At 41.3% G+C, this 27,692-nt stretch overlaps 1 protein-coding gene across 1 annotated transcript in view; it reads right to left on the reverse strand.

Moving 5' to 3' along the window:
• Positions 1–27,692, reverse strand: part of LOC131220888 (probable LRR receptor-like serine/threonine-protein kinase At1g56140) — a 96,777-nt gene that overhangs the window by 15,971 nt on the left and 53,114 nt on the right. The window contains exons 7-17 of the mRNA XM_058215778.1: positions 27,298–27,369; positions 27,129–27,200; positions 25,052–25,123; positions 24,879–24,950; positions 24,692–24,763; positions 23,725–23,796; positions 23,496–23,561; positions 22,900–22,962; positions 5,081–5,125; positions 4,885–4,949; positions 1,876–2,252 (exon numbers count right to left, since the gene is read on the reverse strand). Of these exons, the coding sequence (XP_058071761.1) occupies positions 1,876–2,252; positions 4,885–4,949; positions 5,081–5,125; positions 22,900–22,962; positions 23,496–23,561; positions 23,725–23,796; positions 24,692–24,763; positions 24,879–24,950; positions 25,052–25,123; positions 27,129–27,200; positions 27,298–27,369 (1,048 nt within the window). The remainder of the gene's footprint in view (positions 1–1,875; positions 2,253–4,884; positions 4,950–5,080; positions 5,126–22,899; positions 22,963–23,495; positions 23,562–23,724; positions 23,797–24,691; positions 24,764–24,878; positions 24,951–25,051; positions 25,124–27,128; positions 27,201–27,297; positions 27,370–27,692) is intronic.

The raw sequence follows: 27,692 nt of genomic DNA on the forward strand, positions 1-27,692 counted from the left end.
TTTCACACCGGGCTCGAGTGGGGTAGCCTATGGGATGCGGGAACACACTTGGGGTGGATAGCACTTGTGAGGCAGGTGGCTTATGTGAGGCGGTACCTATGTGATGTAGAGCTCATGAGGAGGGTTCAGTCGAGATCCTAACCCATGAGATATGGAGCCTGTTCTATGAGATAACGGGATTAATTCGTCATACTCTATCAATTCGAGCTTTTAGAGCAATTGGTTGATTGTCCTACATCAAAGTGGTATTAGAATGAGAGGTCTCGTGTGAGGCGGTACTCATGTGATGTGGAGTTCATGAGGGGAGTTCAGCCGAGGTCCTAACCCATGAGTTGTAGGGCTTGGGCTATGAGATAAATGGATTAATTCGATATGCTCTATCAGTTTGAAGTTTTAGAGCAAGTGGTTAATTGTCCTACATCACTTGCTAGACAGTTTTGGACAACTTTGATTTGATTGAAAAAATTTTAATTTTATTGAAGGGACTTCAATAGGACTTGATCGATCGAAGAATTTGATCGACAGCGCATGCAAGTGCGCAAGTTCTTGAATTTTCTAAGTCGGTGGGATTTTTCTTATTTAAGGAGTTGATGTGGACGTGAATTAGACACAATCTAAGGTTTGGAGAGAGAGAGAGAGAGAGAGAGAGAGAGAGAGAGAGAGAGAGAGAGTTATGACGGAGCTTCTTCGACGCCTTCATTCTTCCTCAATCTTCAGTTCTAGTTTGAATTTTTAATTTTTTTTATTTTTTTTATTTTCTGGTTTAAGATGTTAGCTATGCTTGGCTAATCTCGTAGGTAAAGTTAAGGGGTGAACCTTTTAAGACATTTTTAATGTTAAGTCGTTTTTAATTCAACGATTATGCTTTTTATGATTGAATTGTGATTGTCTTGGTTGAATTATTAGTATTAGTGAAAGTTTTGTAATGTAAAATTCCTTGATCTATTGCTAACTTTGGGTATAATAGATGCTTTAAATTTTATACAAATAATTACTTAGATCTTTATGAGAAATCAATCAATTATGATTCATGTATCTTGTTTGGGAATAATCTATTGATTTAATAGAAATATAATCCGATTAGCACGAATTCTTATTCGATTCTAATTTAGTGTTCAAGTTGAATTGATGAATTCATATTAATTATTGATTAATTGGAAACTCTTGAATCCTTAGTTGTCGTTTATTCTCTTAAATTCCTTGAAAACCCTAATTTTAGAATTAGTTTAATTCTAATAGTGTTTCAACAAATTCAATTCCCGTGAACCGATCTCGGTCTTACCAAGTACTATACCACTTCGCAACCCTGCACTTGGGGTTGTCCAACATGAAGGTGTACGGAAACATTAGAAAAATTATGAAATTCTTCAATGGAACTGCAGGACAGATCAAAAGAGGCATGATTACATAAGTAGGACTCAAATATGGTTCTAAACTATACACTCTATAACAAAATTGATGCATATATATCCAAAAAGAGCTCATATAAGTCATAAATCATACAATCTAATTAGCAAACAAAAAAATAACATGCGAATTATTTTCGTTGACACAATCCGTGTTTCATATGAGACCCATACGATACCAAATTGGCTGATAATATAGATACCACAAACACTGAGCACAAGAATCTACTAAAGGGTTGGACTTCGTCATCTCATCTTAGGACATAGGTGGGCTTTGGGTCATTTTCATGGCCATTTAGTAAATCAGTCAGGCCCAAGCTGACCTGAACTGGACTCATTGCTGGCCCTAGAGAGGAACATAACCACACCTTCTAAGGTATATGTACTACATAGACTTTTATCATATAGTCTGGATTAATATTAGTGTTCACTACTAAATACGTTGTGCTACATACTATATTGTACACACCTGGATAAAAATGTCGAATACACGCCTTCCCAAGCCATTCAGAATAATCCCATATTCAAGTTGTATCTCAGCGAATTGCAGAGTCACTTTATACTGTCCGTTCACAAGCCCAAGCTTGTAGTATCTAAGCGATCCTTGTGATGTCCTTGTTGTCCGAAACAGGTTTGGGTCCGAAGTATTCATAAACTGAGATAGAGAGTTTGTAGCGTATCTGTCAGTTTCGAGGTTATCACGGACCCCAACATTACTGACGGCCAACCTGGTCGTGTTGACCAGATAATATGATGCTATACCGAGATCATTGACATCACTATCATACGACATTCCATCTCCCGATGTGTACTCATCACCGCCGCAATTTATTGCAAATGAAGAATCTGTCAACCAACAAAACAGTGACATCGATCAAAGGCTGCATTGCCCGAACATACTTACGTGTCTGAATCAGAGGCTGCTATGGAGTGTCTAATTCGGTTAACTGTAAAGAATGGAATACACAAGCTCCACCATATATAACCAGAAAAGAAATTGAATATCTAGCCTGTCCATATGGAGGTTCCATGATGGAAATGCTTGGTACAAAATCCAGCATAGTTAACTTTCTTTTTCTTTTTCCTTTTTTGGGGAAGGGGGAGCATACCACCTATAATATAGTTGATATAAAAAAATGATCATAAACCACCACTAGGGTGGTCAACTCACTATACCAAGAACTGCATGGCTTAGGAAACCTTAAGCAAGTTTTTCTATAAAAGCACCAAAATTGAGAATTTTACAAAATACTACCAAACTAATATATAATTATTATTCCACTATCTTCCCTTACATTCCTTTGGCCACCTGTTGGCGGGCTGCTTGCATGGACCACATCATGATGTTCACGTAAAATCTACATTAGGTGTGTCACCTCATGATAGGCCAAGGGATTAAAAATCACCCACATCTGTGATTTAGGTAGACCACATGATTGAAAATAGTGCACAACGCAACAATCATCTTCCAAACTATCTCCCTTGGTATGGCCCACTAGAATCACGGGCAGGCCTGATTTTTAGGTCATAGAACTAAATTTTGGTGTGGCATCTAATGGTTGGAGTGTATTTCACAAAACCATCACATTGGACCTTGTAAAAATCAAGGGTACATGTCTCTCTACCAATTGTTTTCTTCCGTGTTACCCACCTAATTAAATCACAAGTAAGCCTATTTTTTGGATCTGCGTCTAAACAAGATTATGTATCTAATGGCAGGAGTGGATCTCACATACATATCAAAATAGGCTCCAACTGTACAAAGAATATTATTTAGAAAAAAAAATATTTGTATGGTGTACAACTCTTGATTTTAGAGGGCCCACCATGATGTTTATGTAAGATCCACTTCGACAATTAGATATTTAGTGCAACATTATGCCTAGGGGTAGGGACTAAAATTCATGCTGACCTGTAATTCTGGTGGGCCACAACAAAGGAAACAAATGGGAGAGAGACGTCCACCTTTGATTTTCATAGGGCTCATTGTGATAATTATATGAAATCCACTCCAACCATTAGATTCCACACAAAAACTTAGGCCAATGGCTGAAAAATCATACCCATCCATGATTCATGTGGGCGACATTAATGGATATTCTTTGGGGGACGAGCATTGTCTGGTATACTGTTTTCAACCCTTATCTGGTAGTTGTGGTGAATTTTACATAAACAACATGCTGGGGCTCAACTGAGCCCCCAACCCATTTGCTTGCATGGCGGTTGTGACAGGAGGTTGAGTGATAATTAGATTGATTAATGAGGTAACTTTTTGAAAACCTTTTTAAAAAAGGTAGCAGAACGCATATTTTATCTAAATTAGGTAGGTTTTTTATTTTTGTTGTTGTTGTTGTAAAGTTCCCAATGTAATGCAAACCGTAAAGAGTAAACAATACATTTAGATGGATGTACATGCTCTTAAGATAAGCTCTAGCATTTTATAGCAAGTAAAACTAAAAGGGTGCGATTGGATGCGCTATTGAGTCCAGTAAAGTGAAAAAGAAATACGGCGGGGTAACTCGTGTAGGTTTGTAGAGACATCACTTTCTCTTGTAGGTGAAGGAAATGACTTTACGTCCATGATCCACCCCCATCCATTATGTATGGCCAAAAAGCAAGCTGATGATTCAACACTCAAGTGGGCCGCTCGATGGGGAGCCGTATAAATATATACCTAAAACCTCTGAATACACGTGGTATGGGCCCACTTGCACTTTGAAATATTGGGCCTGTCAATGGGCTGGGCTTAGCCTAGCAATGGCAAATATTCGAGGTTTGGCCTGCAAGCCCAGCCAAAGAGTTCAGAAGCCAGCCCAAAAGCCTAGACCATTTACAGCCCTGCGGAATAGTATGAGTTTTGGCTAATTCTTTCATCTCAATGAAGCATATTAGATGAATGGATTGAATGGATTATAAACACCACAGTGGGCCCTAAACAAAACTAATGGTGGGTGTGCCCATCCGGACTGTTTCCTATGATGTGGCCTGCCTGATTTTGGATCATCATGGTTTTTGGGTTCCAAGTGAACATGAAGTAGCTTACCTAATGGACGGTGGATCTCATCAATGTTCTACCAATGTGATGCTTGGTTAGTGAAAGTGATGTCCTCCATTTACCTACCTCAGGTAAGCTAGCGCAGTCCAGGTGGAAATAACCAATTCATAGCTTCCTCCCTTAGCATTCATATTGAGGGTCCCAGCTCCAATTGGTAATCCTGTTACTTTCAGGTTCAACCCAATTTTATTTTTATTTTTAATTTTTAATTTTAATTTTATTTTTTGGTGATCACCTACTTCCTCGTTACTTTTCCTCATTCCTTCTTGATTAAAATAAATGCTCGCAATTCAATTCTCTCCTGCATCCAAATGTTGCCAAAAGAAGCCTCTATGATAGATAGTGTTTCAACATTGAGGTCAGGGGTTCTAGCCCATATATTACCAATATAAAAAAAATGGAGAAGAAGAAAAGGTGGCTTACCTGTTAGAGAACCTTGATAGCATGAAAAGTCCCGTTGAAGACAATTCCACCCTGAAGGTAAAGCACTGAATCTAAAAGAATCAAACACTTAAATGTGACTAATAGTTTGAATTTCTTGTGCAAGAAAGATATACAGCCAATGCAAGGAAAGCTTTTACTTTGTCGAAATGAGTAGAAAGGCATTATTTGTAAATACCTGTTATTATTCCTATCGATGTCGAAGTTGTTAGCTACCAAGTTCCTGAACAGGAGATAGTGTAAGGACCTTATGGTCAATGCCACATACATTGTCGGAAGTATTTCAAAGAGAAATGCTGATGCTATACACACAAGGAGAGATTGAAGAGGAGATTCGTAGTACATGTTCAAGTGTGGTGCATGTATGGGAGATCATTGTCACTCATTAGATGGGGACCATTGGGAGCATGCCTTGGCTTAAACATCTAATTTCTCATTAGGTGGCCTGCACATGTAAGTTGAGTGGATAGTGTTCGTCTTTTCCCTTCATTTTTATTCGTACGTAAGGGTGCAAATGAGTTGGGTCGTTGGACCCAACCTGTTAATTAGTGGGCCTGGGTCTAAAATTCGAATCCATCAAGCGTGTCTGGTTTCAAAAGTTTTGACTTGAATTATTAAATGGGTCAGGTCTAGAGCCACTCAACATTAACCTGACCTGACTCAAACTCATTTTTTTTAATGACCTGACTCGCAACCAGGAACTGTCAGTTAATTATTGTTATTATTATTTGTAAAGGCTGGTAGTTGATTAATGTAAGTATAGGAAATGCAAGCATGCCGATCCGCTGGAGATCATTCTCAGTGGAAAAATGGTAGATGGCAGGTTATGGGGGATCTCCTGGGCTAGACCTGGATTTGCCCCTCAATCGCCGAATCGACCCCCCACCCAGACAAATCAACTATCCTCCAAGCATGCCTATCCGCCGCGAGAAGAAGCTTTGTCTTTCCTGGAAGGTGTCAAGGGGAAAGACCGGAGGCTTGCTCGACCCCCTACGGCAAAGGCAATTGTCCCCACAGCAGGCAGATCATCCTAGCTGACAACGTTGAAGTGAAACAGATGGTAATGGACCTCAGCCTTGCCCTGGTGGCACATGCACAGAACGTCGACGTATCCATCATCCATCTGATGAAATGCATCAACGAATCTAGGTACGTCTCTTCGACTATTGAAATTGCACGCATCGCAGAGGATCGGTTCCTCCTCGTTTTCAAGACAAGGATGGAACTGATCTCATTTTTCTCTGATTCTCTTCTCCATTCCAAGATGGACATAGGCAAAGTAGAGACTTCGTCTCCGGGATTCTCCCCAGGAAGTGCAGACGTCTGGATTCGCCTCTTTGGTATTTCGGCGCACGCCTGGCTATGCTCTGTTTTCGTCGCTTTAGGGGGCTCCTTCAGTGAAGTGCTGGAGGTCGACAAGTGCTCGACCCTTGGCCTAGACCAAATTGCGGCAAGAGTAAAGGTCCGGGTCCAACCAGGAACGGATATCCATAGTACCCGTAGTTTGACAGTGGCCGGAAAATCGTTTCCGGTCTGGCTGCATATAGAACTGCCGCACCAGTCAAGTAATGACACCTGTGGCACCCCCAACTCCTTCAGGCAGGGTAGAGTATCCACCAAACAATGGGTAGAGAAGGTCTTCTACCACCCTAAAGCTCCCATCTCCCTCGGATAGACCCCCGCTCATCTGTCCAAACATGCCCGCAGGTGTTCGATCAATTGCCTTAAGGAAAAAATACCAGGTTCCACTCGTTCGGAACGCCCACTGAGTGCTCATGGTTTGTCCTCTAAATTCGCTGGATTGAGTTCAGAGAGATGCGATAGCCAGGAGGCTGCAGCTTCCCTCGTCTCTTCGCCTCCTAGGCCATATCAGACCTCGCCAGCGCCCGCTCTGCCTCACAGAGAGATCATCTCGATTGGGCTTTCTCCCCAGGTCAGCCACGCCGACCCCCAAGATGATTCGCCTTTATGTAGCCAACTGGCCCTCTCGCCAATAGCCTTGAAGCGCTTCCTGAAGGCCCTGTCGGAGGGCCATAGCCCTCTTAAACCGGGTGAATTCTTTGAGGAGGACCCGTTAGACGACCAAGCAGCAATATGGAACTCCTTCCCATGCGGGCCAGGGGGTAGAGTATTTTCGCCTAAGGGAGGCCTTCTTGACATTGATCTCTCCCTGTATTTCCTTAACAATTCGCATCCCCTCTCCCACAGCAACCTAAACCAGGAGGCTCCACCTAAAATTCTGTCCCCTGCAAGCCTCTCAGATGGACAACGGCTCAGGTCTGTTGAATCACTAGCTCCATCTCCTCAGTCGTGCCATCGAATCTTGCACCATAACAGGGGAGCAGATATTCAGGACATCAGCGGTTCGAACCCTCCTCGCAAGTATTCCGCTGCCAGTAGGGGCCTGGGCAGCCCATTTACGGTGCAGACAGAAGTTCCATTCTCGCCCAATCCTCAGCCAGCCATCTGCCTTCCCTCACACCCAGAAGACAGGATTTCTGCCCATGCTATTCAGAATCCCATCGTCCCTGCATTGATCCAACACACCTATACTAGGAGAAAGCTCCCCAAAGACCCTCAACTAAATTAGGGGATTCCCAGAGAAGCCACTACAGGGAATCTCAGGAAGGGGGAGGTCCTCGAAAGGTTAGACTTAGACCACTTAAGGGGCGAGAAGGGATGCAAATCAGTTTCCTCAATGAATAACATTCTTGTCTGGAATGCCCGTGGAGTGGGGAATGCACCCACTATCAGACCCCTAAAAAGACTCATCAGGAAATTCAAGCTGGTTATTATCGCGATCCTTGAACCTATGCTCAGCAATGAAAGATGTGTGCAGTGGGGCCTCAAATTAGGATTCCACTCTTCCTTTTCCAACTCCGCACAAGGTGGGAAGGTGTGGATCTTTGCCTCATCTGCCCTTTGCATTGACGTTCAAGCTGCATCCAATCAGATGTTGACCATTGCTGTGGGGTACCAAGGTTCTTCTACAAATGTCATGGCTTCAATTGTCTATGCTAAATGCTCCCACATTCTTAGAAGCCAAATGTGGAATGAGCTGGCCATTTTGGGGAATGCTTGATCGCTTCCGTGGACTGTTTATAGAGACTTCAATGCCACTCTTCTATCTTCGGAGAGAAGGGGAGTTGCCTCCTATGACGCGCGTAATTCTACCTAATTTTTCGAAGGTTTGAACAGAGCTAGGCTGATGGATGCCCTGTACACTGGCAGCAAGTTTACCTATTGCAACAACCAAGCTGGTCTAGCCCGGGTTTGGGCCATATTGGACCAAGCTTGCTGCAATAATCTTTGGCTCCAAGCCTTCCCTTCCTTCCAAGTCAAACATCTACCTAGGTTGAATTCGGACCACGCTCCGCTATTACTTACCTCTTCCCCGCTTCATCTAACCGCGCCTAAGCCATTTAGATTCCTCCGCATGTGGACAACGCATGACTCCTTCCTGCATCTCGTCAAAGAAGCGTGGGTCACTACTGATTTGGAGGGGGATCCGCTCCATACTCTTCTCAATAAGCTAAGAAACGTGAAGCTCACCATCAAGGGATGGAACAAGCACACCTTTGGTAACTTATTTCTCAATTTGAAGCAGGCTTAAGTAGAGTTAGTGTGGCAGAAACAGCAGCCCAGGACTCCTTAGACCCCACCCACTAGCAGTTGCTACAAACAGCTAGGGATAACCTGGCTAACTTAGAGTGGTGTGAGGAAATTTTCTGGAGGCAAAAGTCCAGGATTCAATGGCTTCAAGAGGGAGACCAGAACATAAGTTTTTTCATGCCTCAGCGACAGGGAAGGCGAGAAAGGCTAGAATCCAGGAGATTGCGATGGATGATGGCTCCTTGTTTACAGACAATGCAGATATTAAGAGTGCGGCTGTTGAGTTTTGTGAGAAGCTTTTGCGGGCTGAAAATTCTGTCCATCCTGGGGAGCTTCTTAACGTCCTCTAGCCCTCGGTGTCAGAATCAGACAATCGGGCCCTTCTGGCTGACCCCTCAATCGAAGAGGTCCATGCGGCGGTAAAAGCGATTCCACTGGACGAAGCTCCTGGCCCTGACGGCTTTACCGATGCTTTCTTCCAAGAGTACTGGGACGTTGTTGGCCTGGATTTACTGCAGGCGGCCCAATCATTTTTCAGGGGTGGCACGCTCCCCAAAGCTTTTACTTACACCCTGATTTGCCTCATCCCAAAATCCACCTCTCCCTCTAAATTTTCTGATTTTAGGCCCATTAGTCTTTGTAACTGCATCTATAAGATTTTTGCCAAAATTCTTGTAGATAGGTTAGGGATCATTCTTCCCAAAGTCATTTCAACGGAGCAAGGGGCGTTCATCAAGAGTCATTCCATAGCCAAAAATTGTGCCCTGGTTTAGGAAATCTTCCGCAATATCAACAGAAAAAGTTAGAGGTGGTAATATCATGCTCAAGCTGGACATGGAGAAAGCCTACGACAGGCTCAGCTGGGAATTCCTGTCCAAGGTGCTCGCTATATTCGGCTTTGATAAGAAATGGATCTGCATGTAGGAGAGATGTTGGTCTAATTGTTGATTCTCAGTTCTTATCAACGGGGAGGTAAGTGGGTTCTTTAAGTCATCGCGGGGCTTCCGTCAGGGCGACCTTATCTCGCTGGCCCTCTTTATCCTCGTTGTGGAAGTACTCAGTAGAGGCTTTGGCCATCTCCTTAATAGTGGTCAATGCTAGCCATTCAAGACCCATAGGAACTGCCCTCTGATTTTGCACCTATTATTCGCCGATGACACTATCCTTTTCGCTAACGGCAGTAAAAAGTCCCTTAAAAAGATCGCAAGCTTCCTCAAAAAATACGAGAGGTCCTCAAGTCAACGAATCAACAACCAGAAGAGCTTATTCGTCATGTCAGCTAAGCAATCTAAGGCGCAATTGAGATCTGCTACCAGCATCCTGGGCTTCAATAAAGGTCTGTCTCCATTCACATATCTGGGCATTCCCATCTTCCAGAGAAGACCGAGTAGGGTGTATTTCCAGGCCTTGCTGGATAAAACCTACTCGAAGATAGCTACCTGGAAAGCCAAGATCTGTCTCAGGCGGGGAGACTGACGCTGATCAACTATGTTTTGTCCAGCGTGCCCATCCACACATTAGTGGCGACGGACGTGCCGATTGGCATCATGAGGGATCTCCAAAATTCGCCGATTTCCTGTGGGGCTGGGAAGAGACCAGGCATAAATGCCACTAGCGCAGTTGACAATCGATCGCTCTTCCTAAGGCTGAAGGTGGGCTGGGACTCAGAAGCCTTATCGCTGTTATGAAAGCATTTTGCCTACAAACAGTGTAGACCCTTAATTTTAGGAGAGAGTCCAGTTGCTGGAGCCAATTTATCTGTACCAAGTATGCTACGGATAGTCACGGCGCTAGAGGTGCGTCTGCACCAATCTCAGTGTCGTTGCTATGGAAACAGATATGTAAGCCGAACCTGTTACGGGAGCCCCATACACGCTAGCTGATCGGGAAGGGGGAATGCAACATCTGGAGGTGTGATTGGACAGGGTTGGGTCCACTTGTAAATTGGGCCTCTCACCCTATTCCACCGAATTTATTGTCTGCCAAAGTTATGGACCTACTTGGTCCAAATGGCTATTAGGCACACTCCTCGTTGCTTGCGTTTCTGTGACATGTCATCATTGACCACATAGCTGAGGAAGGTATCTGTACCTCCTCCACAGATGATAGGTGCATTTGGACAGGCTCGGCCACGGGGGAACTCTCGGTTTGACTGGTAGGGTAGCTTTTCAGATCTCAGGCCAACAAGAAGACCTAGTCCAAATGGGTTTGGCATGCAAAGCTTCCGCCAAAGATGTCCATGCTAGCCTGGAAGATCCTTCACAAAGCCATCCTGACGGACACCAGGATCCAACGTAAAGGGGTTTCCCTTGCATCTAAATGCAACTGCTGCTCCTCTTCATCCGTGATTGAATTCATTAATCCCATCTTTCTCCTGGGGACTAAGGCGAGGGAGGTTTGGGACTACTATGGCAGAATACTTGACATGAACGGGCCTATCCAGTCATCTGCGGTGGGAATGGCCTCCTTCTGGTAGTCCGACGCCTCTTCCTCCCTCCACAGATTTCCCCTCAAGGGTCTAATTCCCTCCATATTCTAGGAAATTTGGAGAATGAGAAACGCGGCCCGCTTTGATGGTGTAGACATTCCGGTTGTTAGTATCATCACAAACATTAGGCGCTGGATCGCATAGATTGCCCCGTTCCTGCCCCCTCCCAAATATATTTACCGATCCATATCAGCTTCTCTCTTAGCCTTGGGTATCCCTGCGCCTCCTGCTCTGCATCCTACTGCTTGCATCATCAAATGGTCCAGGCCGCAGCCTATCTGGACGAAGCTCAATGTTGACGGTTCGGCCCTTCGCAATCCTCGACCCTCGGGAGGGTGTCATTGCCAAGGACAACACAGGGAAGGTTCTCTTTGCCTTCTCTTAGGCCTACGGCCTCAGATCCAAGACGCGGGTTGAACTTAGAGCCATTCTTGTCGGCCTAATCTTGTGTGCGGGATTCTGGCTCAACAAAGTGGAAGTGGCCAGCGACTCGAATTGTGTCATTCTGCCTTGTCCAACGCCTCGACCCTCTCTCGGACCATGTGGTACTGGATGACGAGGATTAGGGCCATCAATCGATCAATCGAAATTCGCTTTGCCCATTGTCATAGAGAGGCTAATTTCCCTGCTGATGAGTTGGCCCACATGGGGAGTGGAGGCCAAGTGGATCGCTTCTTCCAGACACTGGAAGATCTACTGGCCAAGATTAGAGGCCTCCTTTTCTTAGATAGAACCGGCTTGGGTAGCATCCGTGTAGGCTAGTTGGCAGCCCTATCCGGCCTTTTTTGCTTCCTATACATTTTATGATAGGCGGGCCCAAATTGCGGGACTACCTGAATCCACTTTCGTAAAGATTTTGCTTCATGAATATACCAGATGGAATTTTGAAAAAAAAATAAAATGTAAGTATAGGAAAGTTTAAAGTTTGACTAGCTAATTAATACTACCTAGGTCAAGTGAGAAATTAGGAACCCTCGAATGAGATCCAATACTAAATTCATACTAAGAATGGATGTGGGTCGTACTACTGTACACTCCACCTAGGGCTATGTAGTTTTATCTCTATACTTGCTCTTTTGTTAACAGTGATTTAGGACATGATGGGGATTCCCACTTTTGTTATTAAAGGTACTTCTATCATAATGAAAATTCATTAATATAAAAGATTTAGAATAGGGGTGTCAACCCTATTTGGGTTGCTCTCTTCTCCCAACCTTTTCTTCTCCTCTCTCATTCTTCTCTTGTTTTCTTTCTCTTGCTATACTTTTACATCGTATCAGAGCATCCTTGTTTATGATTTAACCTTTTTTTTTCCTTTCTCCTATTCTCTCATTCTTTGTCTTTCTTTTACCTTATTGGTACTTCTCATCCCTCTAGTGCTGAATTGCTTTAAAAAAAAACCTAGGCTTTCTTTTCTTCTTCTTCTTCTTCTTCTTCTTCTTTTTTTTTTTTTTTTTGGTGATGAGCCTTTTGTAATAGTCAATGTGTGAGTAGGTGAATTAAGTCCATGTGATCTCATCTCTCATGTGGTTATTAGAAGCATGTGGGCTGCTAGCTTGTGTTGGATGCCATGTTTGTGATCATATTCATCCATAGCCAGTTGGTAAGGGTGGATGTATGGGTTGATTTCTCTCTTTAAGCATGATGTGGGCATTACATGCAGCATACAAGTGGTGTGTTTGTCGATCGTGCTAGGCCAACTTGTGTTTGTGAAAGATTTGTGGAATTCTCTTCTAACTTTTTCTTTGTGGAATTCTCTTCTAACTTGTTCTTTGTGGTATTCTCTTCTTGCTTGTTCTGATGGAGATGAAAATTGATCCAAAATTTGGATTCATAAATCCATCTAATTTTTAGGGGTCTAGATAAGCTTATTAAATTAAATGGAATAAACTATCTCCAGTGGTCTAAGTTTGTCCAAGTGTTTCTAATAGCCAAGGACAAATCAAGATATTTGAACACAGACAAACCTGGTGAGAGTTCTAGTACTTATGACCAATGGATACAAGAGAATACCCAAAATTTGGCATGGTTTTGGAATAGCATGAACTACCCATCAATGCCAATATAATATTTCTTGACATAATAAAGGAAGCGTGGGATGCATTACGAGAGATGTAGTCATCCAACAAAAACATCCCTTGTACATATCGATTATATGAAAAATATTTGATCTTCAACAAGTTGATAAATCTCTAGGTGAATACTATTCCAAACTCAAGAGCAAAATGTGTATTGGCCTATTACCATTAATTTGGAGAAGCTACGTCAGCAACGTAAAGAGTTTTGTGTGACCAAACTCTTATCAGTGTTAAAACATGATTATGAACCGGTTTTTGCACATATATTGGATGTTAAGGATGTATTACCTCTGAATGAGGTGCATGCTCATCTTTAGTGTGTATCATTGAACTCTACAAGTGGAGACAATTCTATTTTTGCATCTTTCAGTATCAAGGTCTTGGTGGTAGCCATGGTAGAAGAGGTATCAAGGTGATTGTGACAAAATGGGAGAAGGTCGTGGACCTAGGAAGTGCACGCATTGTGGATTCTCCAATCACTATTGAAAAAAATTGAGATCTCTGTGAAAAGCCAACATAGGCTAATCGTTCTACGTCTATAACTCCCCAACAACGTACAATTGGTGAAATAGTTACACTAACTCAAGAGTACTCCAAGTTGAAAAATTTACAAAATCGGCCTATTCCTACTACTTCTGCAGTTGCTTCCACCCCTGTGGATACATTTGTGACCTCCACTATAGCATTTTAGGATCCAAGTCCCACACTCATTCTAGAGCATCCGATCATATGACAAGTGGCTATATTGTGTTTTCCTCCATTAATACATTGTTAACATTTTCATTTGTCACTTTGACATTTCTCGGCAGTTAAGCAGGCCGAGGGTAAACTGACTGATCTGGAGCTGAAAATCCAGCAAGTTGCGGGTCAGTCAGTGGAAGACAGTGCTGTTCAGGCTGAGTTGTTGGAGGCTAGAGCGTCCCTCTCCCGTCTCGAACTCATGGAGGAATCTTTCTAGAAAAAAAAAAAAACTAGAAATAGCTGGTTGGCGGAGGGGGATAGAAATAAGGGGTTTTTCCATGCGTCAGCTACTAAGAAAGCCAGAAGAGCGTCGATCAGTTCCATTAGATTGGATTCGGGTCAGACCGTTGAGTTGTAGGCTAAAATCAAGTTCAAGGCAATCGGATTTTACCATCACCAATTCTCGGCAGGTGCGGTTGAGCTGGGAATGAAGTCCTCGAAGCCATCCCTTTGCTAGTTATAGCTGAGGATAATACGAGGCTAATGGCCCCGCCGTCTCTGCTAGAAGTGCATCAGGCCGTCAACTCCATTCGAAGCGATGGAGCAGCTGGCCCGGACGGATTCTCCGCTACTTTCTTCGCGGGTTGTTGGGATATTGTGGGTCAGGATCTCTGGAAAGCGGCTACTCTCTTATTTGAGGGAGGCTCTATGCCTAGGGTCATCACCTCCTTGCTGATTGCCCTCATTCCTAAGGCTGCAGCTCCAAAGCGCTTTTCAGACTTTCGGCCCATTAGCTTATGCAATGTGGTGTATAAAATTTTTGCAAAAGTGATTGCGTCTAGGTCGAGCATGCTCCTGCCCTTGCTGATCTCCCTGGAGCAGGGAGTGTTCGTCTAGGGTCACTCCATTGCAGAAAATATTGCGCTCTCCGGAGAGCTCCTTTGGGAGTTGAATAGAAGAGTTAGGGGAGGCAACATCCTGGTTAAGCTTAACATGGAGAAAACGTATGATAGAGTTGATTGGCCTTTCCTCAAAAGGGTGCTGGAGCGCTTTGGTTTTTCAGCTCCATGGATTCAGCTAGTGGAACGCTGTTGGAATAATTGCTGGTTCTCAGTTTTAGTGAACGGGGAAGTTGGAGGTTTCTTCAAATCCACCTGAGGACTTCGCCAGGAGGACCCGTTATCTCCTAGCTTGTTTATCCTAGCTTCGGAGGTACTTGGGAGAGGCTTCAAAAATCAGGTGGAGTTAGGTGCTTTTCTCCCATTCAGAGGCCGGCGTGGTAACGTGGTGGTATCTCATCTGCTTTTTGCTGATGATACACTTCTGTTTCTCAATGGTGGCCTCAGATCCATTCGAGCAGCTAAGCATTTCCTTGATGACTATTAGTGGGCGTCTGGTCAAAAGATTAACTTCCACAAGAGCCACTTCCTGTGTGCTGAAAATATGACTACGTCTAAAGCCGTGACAGTCCAAAGAGAGCTGGGTATGGTGAGAACTAGGGACAGTATCACTTGTCTAGGAGTCCCGATTTCTGCGGGCAGAAGGAAAAAGGACTCTTTTCAAATGCTTGTGGACAAGGTTAATGGTCGTATCAAAGGTTGGCAGGCGCAGTGCCTGTCAATGGCGGGCAGGGCCATGTTGGTGAAGCACGTCCTAGCTAGTGTCCCGGTTCATACTCTAGCAGCGACCCATGTTCCAATTGGGGTCCTTAAAAGCTTGGAAACTCGCTTCACCGACTTCCTTTGGGGTTGGGCTGATGGGAGAAAAAAGCTCCACTGGAAGAGCTGGCAGAATATTACAACACCTAAGATGGAAGGGGGTTTGGGTATTAGGAGCCTTTCAGAAGTCATGAATGTGTTCCAGCTCAAAATGGCTTGGATTGTGAAGTACAAAGCTGACAAGGGGCTGTGGGGTTCGTTTATGCAAGCCAGATATACCCAGGACCTACAGAGTGAGGGTCAGACGCAACTCACGGCTTCAGTCTCACCTCTGTGGAAGAAAACCCGAAGATTGTTCCCTATTTTAGATGATCATGTTCAGTGGCAGATAGGTGCAGGAAATTTGGATTTGTGGACAAACAACTGGTCAGGTGAGGGTCCACTGGAGGGTACGATGTCGTGCGTTATTCCCCCTGCGCTTCGTCATCTTCAAGTCAATGACCTCCTAGGTAGGATGGGCCCGCTTCTGCCATCCGTCATCTACTTGGTCCTCCCTTAGTAGGACATTGACATTATCTTCCATGGTGGGCACTGTTTAACTGATGGCCCGGATTCTCTTGTTTGGCAACCAAACCCGTCAGGAGCTTTCTCAGTTTCGTCGGCCTGGGACATATGCAGGATGCGCAGCCCCTGCACGGCTTGGGGCGCTAAAATCTAGTATACTAAGCTGCCGCCCAAAATCTCTCTACTAGTCTGGAGAATTATCAGGGGGGCGCTGTCGGTCGATGTTGCCGTTCAAGCCCGAAGGATTCAACTTGTTTCTCGCTGCTGCTATTGTGTAGATGACCTCTGGCTGACGCAGAGACCTGCGGTGGAGACCGCTGTCCACCTGTTTCTGCAGAGCACCCTAGTGAGAGTGGTTTGGGCCCATTTCGCTCGAATTTTTGATGTTCGGCTGCGCCACTTCCCGTCGGTGGAGAGATGGTCGGTTCATTGGTGGGGTTCATGTTCTACGATTGGGCCGTCCCCCCCTTTAAAAAAATGATGCCCTGTTTCATTCTCTGGGAACTGTGGAAAGGGAGAAACGTGTCGAAATTTGACAGGGTGATTATGAACGTTGGTTTACTCATCTTGCGCATCACGGGCTGGATTCGTTTTGTTTTGGAAAATTAGAAGTCCCCTCGGTCCCGTGCAGCTTCTTCCAGCAGGGCTTTGGCGGCCTTGGGCATTTCATGGCAGCCCCAACCTATGAAACCGGTCCAGGTGGTTGTCTGGACGAAGCCTCCGCAGGGCTGGGTTAAGTTGAATATCGACGGTTCTTCGAGGGGAAACCCGGGGGCAGCCGGTGGCGGGGGTGTCTGCAGAGGAGACAAAGACGAGTTTTTCTTTGGGTTTTATGCAGGATACAACTGCGCTTCGAACACGAGAGCGGAGCTCCGTGTTGTTCTTGACGGCCTACTGCATTGGATTCAACATGGCTTCTCCAACATTATTGTGGAGTCTGACTCTATCTTGGAGGTGCGGATCCTCTCAGGGCTGTCTTGCCCAGGATGGAAATGGAATTATTGGGTCACTAGAATCAAGAGCCTCAGCATCTCCTTAAATGTAAAGTTTGTCCATATTTGTAGAGAGGGTAATGGGCCAGCAAACTTCTTGGCCAAATTAGGTTGCGAAAAGCAAGGGTCGGCTCTGTTTTCAGCCCGTCTCGACCTCCCTCAGGAAGTCAGGGGTCTTCTTTTTCTAGACAGGTTTGGTTTATGTTCAGTTAGGAGGGAGCATTAGAGGCCTTGGCCTTCTCTTTTGAGGCCTCCCTCGGCCCCATTTTTTTTTTTTTTTTTTGGAGTTCCTCTTTTACGATAGGCTTCCCTCCCCTTTTTGTTAGGGGGAACCTGAATCTAGGGTGTTGCATTGTTCCCTCTCTGTATTTCCTTTTGATATAAGAAATGAAGGCATCAGTTTGGACAAAAAAAATAAAAAAATAAAAAATAAATAAAATAAATGGTACACAATCCAAAGCATGTGGAATGGGTACTATTTATACAAGTCATTCCCTCTCATTATCCTAAGTCTTGTTTATTGCAAAATTTCCTTTTAAGTCTTCTTTGTCTGTTAGAAAATTTACCAAATCTCTTAATTGTTTTGTCACTTTCTATCCTTAATTTAAACTATGCTTTTCAAGATCCAAAGGTGAAGAAGAAGATTGGTAGAGGACATGAACATGACGAGTAGTACTATCTTGATCGTGAGTTGGCGCAACAACACATAAAAGCATCTCCCCTTATCAGTGGCACTACTGTTTCGGTCACCCATTTTTGAAGATTCTTAAGGGTATCATTCTTTCTTGGTCATCTATGTCATATATAGAGTGTTATGTGTGTGAATTCAACAAACATCATTGTACTACTTACCTACCAAGTGTGAAAAAGTATAGTTTAATTCATTTTTCTTTAGTTCATTTAGATGTTTGGGGACCACTTAAAATATCTAGTAGGGTAAGATATGACTATTTTGTTACATTTGTTAATGATTTCTCAAGAATGACGTGGATTCATTTAATGAAAGACAGGTTTGAATTATTCTTTATTTTTAAAGCTTTTCATATTAAAGTAGAAAATCAAATTAATTCAAAACTATTTGTGTTTCATTTTGATAATGCCCAAGAATATATCTATCCCAAGCTTTTAGTTAGTATTTTTCTTTAATAGGTATACTACATTAAACATCACATGCACACACCCCACAACAAGACGATGTAGAGGAATGGGAAAACGTCACCTACGTAAGGTAACTTGTGCTCTATTAATTCACATAAATGTTTCCAATAGTTTTTTGGAGTGATGTAGTACTTACGATATGTTTTCTGATAATTTGAATGCCATCATCTGTTTAATGGGTCAGTCGCCTCATCAAATGTTACTCCCAAATACTTTTTTTTTTCTTTGCCTCCCAAGGTTTTTGAATATGTCTGCTTTATTTATTCGTTGGAGTCGGGCCATGATAAATTAAATGCTTGAGCTATTGAATGTATTTTTCTTATACACTCCCCGACACAAAGAGATTATCGTTGTTGTAGTCTTTCACTTCAAAAACAATATGTATATAAAAATGTTACTTTTCCTTCTACACCGTTTTTCTTAAAAGGCAGTAAATCTCTTTACACAAAAGCTGTGCTTATACCTATTGCAGTTGAAGACATCATATGACCTTCTCACTATGCTAACTCTTCCATTTTCACAGTGTTTCAGTTAAAGGTTTAGTCAAGAAAAAAACAAAAAGATAGTACAATTAATCATGATGTGTCATCCAACATATTTTTCTTTAAGCCTTGTGATGTGGTGACTTCTCTAGATTGGGTTGGTATTTTTATTGCCTTGAGAAAAAGAAGTTTGTTTGTATTGATCACCATATCTCTAAATATGCTTTATTTCACTGCTTATTTCTAAATTTTCGAAAGTATTCCCTATCCTTGTCCTCTCACTCTATTCCCAAGTCATACCAGGTAGCATTGTTACATGTATACATATGGGTAGAAGTAGGCAACAGAAGAGGAAATGACTTCTCTTTATCAGAATAACACTTGGGAACTTACCAATGTACCTGCCAGCATATTGTTTGAATTATCTCCAATATTATCGAAATATCTCCGATATTATTGTTATCTCCAGCTTGGCGATACCGATAACACTGGTAGCGATACCGATAACATTGGTAGTATTAGAAATTCCAGGCATCAGTAATGTATCGCTAAGTATCGCCAACGTATTGATATCGCAGATATTTTCAATTATGTAAATTCCAGGCATCGCTCGTATTGCCAATGTATCAATATCACCAAATTTTTTTTACTGTGTAAATTCGAGATGACGCGTGTATCACAAGTGTATCGACGATATTTCAAAAATATCACCAACGTAGAGATATCATGAAAAGTTTGTTTATTAAAAAAAATTATATTTTAATTTTTTTATGAGCACATTGTTGTATGCAATTTTCAATTTGTCATTGCTAATATTGATAATATTTCAACATTATCGTTATCGCAACATGCACGATAATACCACAATCTTTGATTTCATTTTCAATTGTCAATGATTTCGTAGCAAAATATCGTGAGTTATCGATATTCTGCGATATCGATTGATTCTTGGATGGAAGGTTGCATGGATAATTAGATGGTTGGATGGGATGGATGGGATGGTTAGACTGTTTCTTATGATGACACTTGCTTTTAAGGTCCCACTAAATGGAAACTTATTATGTATTCATTCTTTTTGTAAATTTTTTATTCCTAAATATGCAAATACGTGTCCTTTAGCATCTCCTAAAGTTTCATTGAAAATTCTAAAGGTTTCCCCATGTTTTCCCTCATTTTAGTTATTAGCGATATTATCGGCAATATTGATATTGTTTCCTTACCCCCGACATGTGAAACTTGTAGTGATACTGATACTTTGAACATTGCCTGCCAGTAAATGTATTGTTAGTTGCAGATGGGTCTACACAATTAAGTTCCATCCCGATGGTACGATTAAACATCTAAAGGTTCTCCTAGTTGCTAAGGGATATACTTAGACTCTTGGTATTGATTACACCGAAACCTTCTCTCTTGTGACTAATTTAAACTCCATTAGTGTTATATTGTCTGTAGTTGTTAATCATGGTTGATCCCTCTTTTAACTTGACGAAAAAAATGCCTACATTCATGGTAATATCACGGAAGAGGTTTATATGGAGCAACCGCTTGAATTTGTTGCTCAGGGAGAGTCTATTAAAGTGTGTGAACTACGTAAGGTAATTTATTTGTTAAAATGGTCACCGCGTGCATGGTTTAACAAATTCAATAAAGTTGTGTTGAACTATAGCTTTATTCGAAGCCATGCCGATATTTTCATTTTTTTCAGAAAGGTATCTTAAAGATTTATTGTATTGGTAGTACATGTGGATTTATTATTGTTATAGGAAGTTAGGAAGTGACAATAGAGGGATTGATGAGATAAAGAAGTACGCTCAAAGACCTTTCCTTACAAAAGATCTGGGTCATTTTTTATACTTTCTTGGTATATAAGTAGCTATTTCTAAAGAAGGAATAAATTTGTCTCAATGAAAATTTGTTATGGATTTGCTTATGGAGACATGTCTTCAAAGCATTGAGTCATCGATACACTAATGGATCCTAATAAAAAAAAAAAATTGTAAGCAATCAATATGCAGTAGAAGACCTATGAGGTATAGAAGATTAGTTGGAAAACTTATTTATTTAACAATAATTTGACCACACATATCTTATGTTGTGAGCGTAGTGAGCCAATTTATGAGTTCTTTAAGAGTATGAATACAATTATTTGAATTCTATGATAACTTAAATAAGTACCAAGTCAAGATATTTTGTACCAATGGAATAGTCGTCTTCAGGTCATAAGGTACTTAAATTTAGACTAGGCAGGTCTTTTAGCAGACAAATAATTTACTATTGGGTATTGCATGTTTGTGGGAGGAATGTAATCACGTGGAAGAGTAAGATTAAGCGTGTGGTGACCCAATGAAGTGCTATCGCAGAATATAAAGCAATGACTTATGACACCTATGAGTTAATGTGGATCAAGAAATTATTTTAAGAAATGGGGCCTATAGTGAATATGTGGCTATTTTGGAGTGATTAGGTGGCATCTCATATCAGGAACAATCTGGTCTATCATGAAAGAACTAAACACATCGAAGTTGATTGTCACTTCATACGTGAGGTCTCTAGTTGTGAAATCTCTAAATCATATATCTGATCTCAGGAACAACTTGTTGATGTGTTCACCAAGGCTCTTTATCACAATCAGTCTACACCCATAAACTCCAAGCTTGGCATCGACAACATCTATATGCCAACTTAAGGGAGAGTGTTAATGGATGTGGATGTGGGCCGTATCTGTATTGCCCACATTTATTTTTATTTTATTTTTTATTCTGTATTGCCTACCTAGACCTACTCAATTTTGTTTCTATGCTTGCACTTTTATTAACAGTGGTTTAGCACATGACGGGGATTCTTACTTCTGTTATTCAAAGGACTTTTGTCGTTATGGAAATTCATTGATATAAGAGATGGAGAGTGAGGCATCAACCCTAATTTGGGTCCATCTCTTCTCTCCCTTCTCTCTTTCTTCTCTTCTTTTCTCTCTCTATATATTTACTGTCAGAAATTGAAATGGATGGTTTGTGAACGAGTTTTTATTTTAAATCATAGTGTGGGTTAGTTAATTGAAGATAACTTATGCTTGGAATTTATCATGAATTCTTCACAAGTTTATCTAAGATAGCTTAGGACCATATAAGCTCTTGGAGCTCATTGATTTAAATCTTGATGGTACTAACATATTGAGAGCTAGCATTATTTGTTTCAGAAGCCCCTTAGAATTTTCATAACCAATCCAGACCCGACTTATGAGATTAATGCGTCAAGTCAGGTATAGAAGACCCACACCCGACCCACCAAATCAATGTGTTGGAGTTTTAAAGCTTGGAACCAATATAGACCTGACCCCAAATGTAATGGGTTGGTATGGGACCAAAGTTCTGATCTGATTATTGCATAGGTTGGGTCTAGGACCCCTTTAGCCGACCCATCTGCACCCTTACATACAGTGGCCTGTGTGAGGAATGGACCAGTTTGATTTTTGCCAAGTACACGTTCAAGGTAGGGCCTTTATTAAAAAAATTCCTAATCTTGCACACCTGTGCTATGTTCACATTCAGTGCACCATTTTAGCACTTTAAATTCACGTCCTGTTGAATACACAGCATTTGTCTTTTTCCAAACCATCTTGTTTGTTCATCCACATTGACCCTTATGATGCATGGAGCAGCTTGATTTATGCCAAGGGCATGTTCAAGGTTGGGCACTTTTGATGAATGTCCCTGATATTGCACACTTATGCTATGTTCTCATTCTGAAAAACACTTAATTTAGCAATTTTAAATATTAAATATGGACACCAAACATAATATTGCAACTTGCATATGCCTGATTCTGGTGCATAGATTTAACTACTCATGGTTATGAACCGTCAAATGTGTAATGGTAGGTGTTAATCTAATCCAAAATCATATTCATATATCATAAGAAGAAATAAAGAGGGGCATTGTCCTATCTTGCATTTGGATGCTCTATTGAATCAAATTGCAAGAATTACTACTTCAGTGACGTTGAGTGATCAAATTCCATCACGTTCCTCTATACTTGTATAGAGATAGTGGCCTCCAAATTGCAATTTACTTTCAAGTTGAAAGGAATGTAAATGCAATTTGAGTACTACTTCCTCATTCTGAATATCAAGGTAACTGAAGTTTGGTCATTTCTTCTCTACTAAACTAATTATTGCAATTCAATTCAACAGGACATCCAAATTCACCCTTACTGATATAATGAATTGTTTGGTCACTAGAGATATAAAGATGAAAATAGCAAACTTTGTGCATCTTTTGGACATACAGTTGCAATCCTTGTGTAATCCAAGAGGGAAGGCTTCCTGATAATTGATTGTATGATAAATCTCTGCCGACACAACATATATGAAAATGAATTAACATACATTTAGTGCAAGTTAGTAACAGAGCCAGAACCAACCAAATATGTGAGATAAAAGATTAGCCTTTCATCAGAACAAAAAGATTCATTTACTTCTGTCCAAGCGGAACATTAAGATTGACATAATGAATCAATCGAATATTCACAACTCAAATCTTTTACGCCGAACAATAAAAGAGAAGAAACAAAAATATACAAGCAATCCTGGACAATATCTAAGGATGCATTTGGTTGTACAATTGAATCGAATTACAATAATCAGTCCAATAGAAAGGAAATGGCCACATTGTACCTGTCATGGTATGTATATTTGGAAGTGACCCTTAAATTTGGAGCTGATTCTCTCAACATGAACACCATGTATGTTGATCGTAGTTTGGCGATTTCCACCATATTGAACTAATTATTGCAATTGAACTCAATAACATATCCAAAGGCATCCAAGTGGGAAAAATGCAATCTTGATTATGATTCAGCACAATTACATCAAATGAACTTACATGTACTGGAGCGATGAGCTTTTATTAGAAGGAAGGTTACCAAACAGGCTATTGTTTCCGAGAAACCTGCCGATTGAGACAACCAAAAACAAAAGAAAATGCAAACATCAAATAACATTTAAAAGTTGTTATATTTCATAATATGAGAATGAGAAAGAAGGAGAATTGAAAGGAGAAATACTAGGATCAGCACTAAAGCAGCTTAGTATAGAAGATGTTTGATTCTTACAAGGAAGAAAGGGAATTCATACTGAAGAGCGAGCTTGGAATTTCACCAGTTAAATTGTTAAAGCTCAAATCCCTAAAAAAAAAAAAAAAAAATTAAAAAAAAAAAAGATTAACGTAATAACAGTAAAAATGACTCATGTACCTCTTCGAGGCATTTGGGCCCAAAATGGACTCGGACCTCATTTTTAGGGTGCTGGTCTAGTCAGCCTAGACCTATTGGCAGGCCCAAAGAATAAGTAAGCTGGCCGACACCCATATATTATAACATTTTCTGTTGTGCCCAGCATCAGCCAATACCCAGGGCTTATTCGTGGTTTTCATGGGGAGGCTTAGGCCTATAATTCATGCCAAAAATATAAACAAGGTGAGCTGCGCTGATTGTAGTATGACCCAACTAGGGCCATCAATGGGGCGGGCCAGCCCGTGGGCTTTTGGCCTGGGCGGGTTTTTGAGCAACGTTGTTGTTGTTGTTGCTATTATTATTATTATTTGGACAAGGTCTGGCTTTGTGCTAGCCTAGTGATTTTTAGGTTGAGATTAAGTAGCATGAAGCCCAGCCCAGCCTGCCCATTGACAGCCCTTTTTTGTTTTTTTGGAAAGAAATTATTTATTGCTGAATTAACAGACTACAGACATTCAGGAGAGAACCCACAAAAAGCCGGGGCTTTGCCTATCATATGACTCCGGTACAAAACCCAACCCACAAGCTAAAAAGAAAGAAGCGGAAGATAAGACAACAGCCATAAGAGTGAGACTCAACCCTTCATCATTTTACGAGTTTTCCTTCTGAACATGCCCACTCCTGCATTGTCTAGAGCCATTAACCCTCCTTATATATCTAGAAAGCTCAGCACGGCTACTATAAATCCTGTTTTGGAAAACCTCACCAGCCATTTTGGCTACGCCCATTGACAGCCCTAGGCCCAACAGTTGCTCAAACATAGGAGATCTTGATGTGAACAACTTACAGATGCCATAATGATCGGTACTCTCCAATGTCGAATGGAATTCTATCTGAAATCTTACTGTTTCTCACGATTCTCCAAAAAAAAAATAATAATAATAATAAATTATTTCGATTATATCACAAAAACAAGAACAACAATAAATTAGAAAATTAGCATTAATGCATATATAGGTATCATGGTTACTTACAAAGTGGTTAAGTTCCTCATTCCCTTGATAAATGCCAAAGATGAGCTTCTGCTCGTTATTTCACCAATTTGCCTATGCGATCATTGAATAGTCAATTTAGACAAATGCAATAAGTTATCGAGGAAAACTGGAAAGACTGAAAGGTATGAACCACGGAAGAAACACATACTTACAAAACAGTTAGAGATGCTAAACTGGAAAGACTGGAAGGTATCGGACCCTGGAAAGCATTTCCATGCAGTCTCCTACATAAGCATTCTCTAGTTAAAATTCTCAAGCAAATAATGAATCAACGTTATCAAGGAAAACTAAATGGGCTAGTGATGAGCCTGATTTATAGGTGACATGGTCCGTTCTGGTTGAAATGACAACAGGTGAGGGCAGCGGCGGGGTGACGGAAAACACCAACAAATCAGCATGGCAACGTTTGCACCAGTGATACCAAAGGGGAAAACTGGCTATCCTGCAAGTGTCTCTGTAACAGATGGTCAAGGCACAGTTATTGGCAGACCCAAAAGCAACTCAGCAAGGCTTTACATGACACAACCCATCAACAATGGCACGACGACATTGCTAGAATTTCAGGAAGAATAGATCAACCTTCCATTAACATTAAAATTCATTCAAAGTCAACTCTAACAATCTAGAGATTACACCCATTTATAGTTTTAATCCTACTACCTCTTTCCATCCTAATGAGATAAGAATCTATTGATTGTATAAAACTAAAATAATTACAAGGGACTTGTGACGAGGACATCACTTTACGTATACCTTTGCATACGTATCAGAAGAGGAAGCAGGTTACACCGATTTCTCCGTGGTTAGGCGACTACCCATGATCATATTGAAGACCTCATGTGCATGTGCGAGCAATCTGGAAGACCCCACACTAGGAAGATGCATATGGGCTACTATATAAGAGTAATATAGACCGTTGGATTGGAAGGATGTGACGATCGGGCTGTTGGATCGCATGGATCACATGATCGGGCCATTGATCGTAGATCGTCCACATCAGTTTTTTAGATTTTATCATCTTTAAGGATTTTGTTTTGATTATTTATGTTTTTACACCTTTAGGAGTGATTTAGTAGATTCTCTCTAGACTATGGTCATTTTTATTAAAACTTCATAGGACGGTATTTTTGTAATTAGTGAAACTTGTTAGAGCTATAAAAATATGGTGGGCGTGTGACTCTCTCCCTCATTAGGTTTTGTGGAAAAAAAATAGTAGAAGAGGATTTTGATATTTTCTTCTCTTTCCATTTTCATGAGATTTGAAAATACTTTTATGTGATTTGAAAAGGAGATTAGCGCGAGACTAATATTCATCAACAGAGGTACGAGGTCTCCATCTATCTACACAGTATCATCTCTCTTCCCTCCATCAAGGTATTTTCTTCAAGTTCTTCAATTCTTCCAGCGTAAATATTCCTCTTCTTTTAAACCTCTCTTTCCCATACCCACCAGTAATCCAAACCCTAAAAGACATAGACCCATCCAACCTAGCCACACGTGTGACCGTATAGCCACACCATGACCCTTTGGGTTTCCCATCACTTAGGATAGGATTATGCATAATGTTCTTTTAGCTTTCATGGTATAGGTGATGATTATGTCAAGGTTTGTCTTTTTTTGTTAGTTATCTTAATTTTTCTACTTGATCTCACATGATAGTTGATTCATGCATCGGTCCTGCATCAACTTGTACCAAGATGTGCTTCAAGTAAGACACTAATCATGGATGATCTGGAGTGTAGGTCCCACCGGGTAGGACGGATATAAAATGCTGGCACGATCCAGCTGCATCAGTAGGGCTGCTTGTTGCATGGTTCTAAATACTATTTAATATCTAGTTAACTTCAGCTTAGCATTAGTGGAGAAAAATACAAGTCATTGGGAGAATCACTCTCAGAAACCAAAACGAGTCAGAACAAGTCAGGGCGAGTTATACTAGTCTCAATTCTCTGGATGACTCCCAATCCAAAACAAATTTTAAAATCATGGTTGGTGGCTTCGGGATTGAATTTTAGATCTGACAAGTAAACTAGCCAATCCCAGACCCAGGTCTGACAACGGTCCTTATTGAGGCCCAGCCTGAGCCAGGGTCCAGGGCAAGGCCGAACTTTCAGCTTCGTCTTAACTTTCAGGCCCAATGTATAACCGTTTGATTACAACCCTAACCAATAAATAAGAAAGGATTCAATTCAGGAAAGAAAAAGAGCAAATCTTATTATATTAGCTTACAAAATTTTAAGCTGGGTCCAATTCCCAATGAAGTCAGGTATCGTGCCATTGAGCTCATTATCAAAGGCCCACCTGAAATCACAGCGTACTTTACAATGTAAAAAACATTCAGGTTGACGATAATTTCATTGCTTGGAAGGAAATCAAGAGGAAAAGAAAAAAGACTTACAGTCTCTCCAAGTTTACTAGATTGGCAAATGTTGAAGGAATTGGACCACTCACACCAATACTGTCCATGTTACTGTTGAAGTTTACATCAACAAAATGGTTGGAAATTGATCACCCAAGAGGCAAATAGTGGTTGGCATGAAAGAAAAAAAAAAAAAAAAAACAAAAAAAAACATGATAGTCAATAGTATATGACAGATTATTAGTGTATAGTGGACCTAGGTACCACCATCAGATCAGACTACTATGGTCATCAGACAGTTGGACCCACCAATGGTAATCTTGCTTCATAGTCCATTTGTTTCGTATGGTACATTTGCTTCACATTTAGTGAACTTCAAGAAGGTAGCTTAAACTAGCTAATTGATCATTTATGGAATCAATTTTCAGTGGTTG

Source organism: Magnolia sinica, chromosome 12 (assembly GCF_029962835.1).
Source record: "Magnolia sinica isolate HGM2019 chromosome 12, MsV1, whole genome shotgun sequence".
In the NCBI taxonomy this organism is placed as follows: domain Eukaryota; kingdom Viridiplantae; phylum Streptophyta; class Magnoliopsida; order Magnoliales; family Magnoliaceae; genus Magnolia; species Magnolia sinica.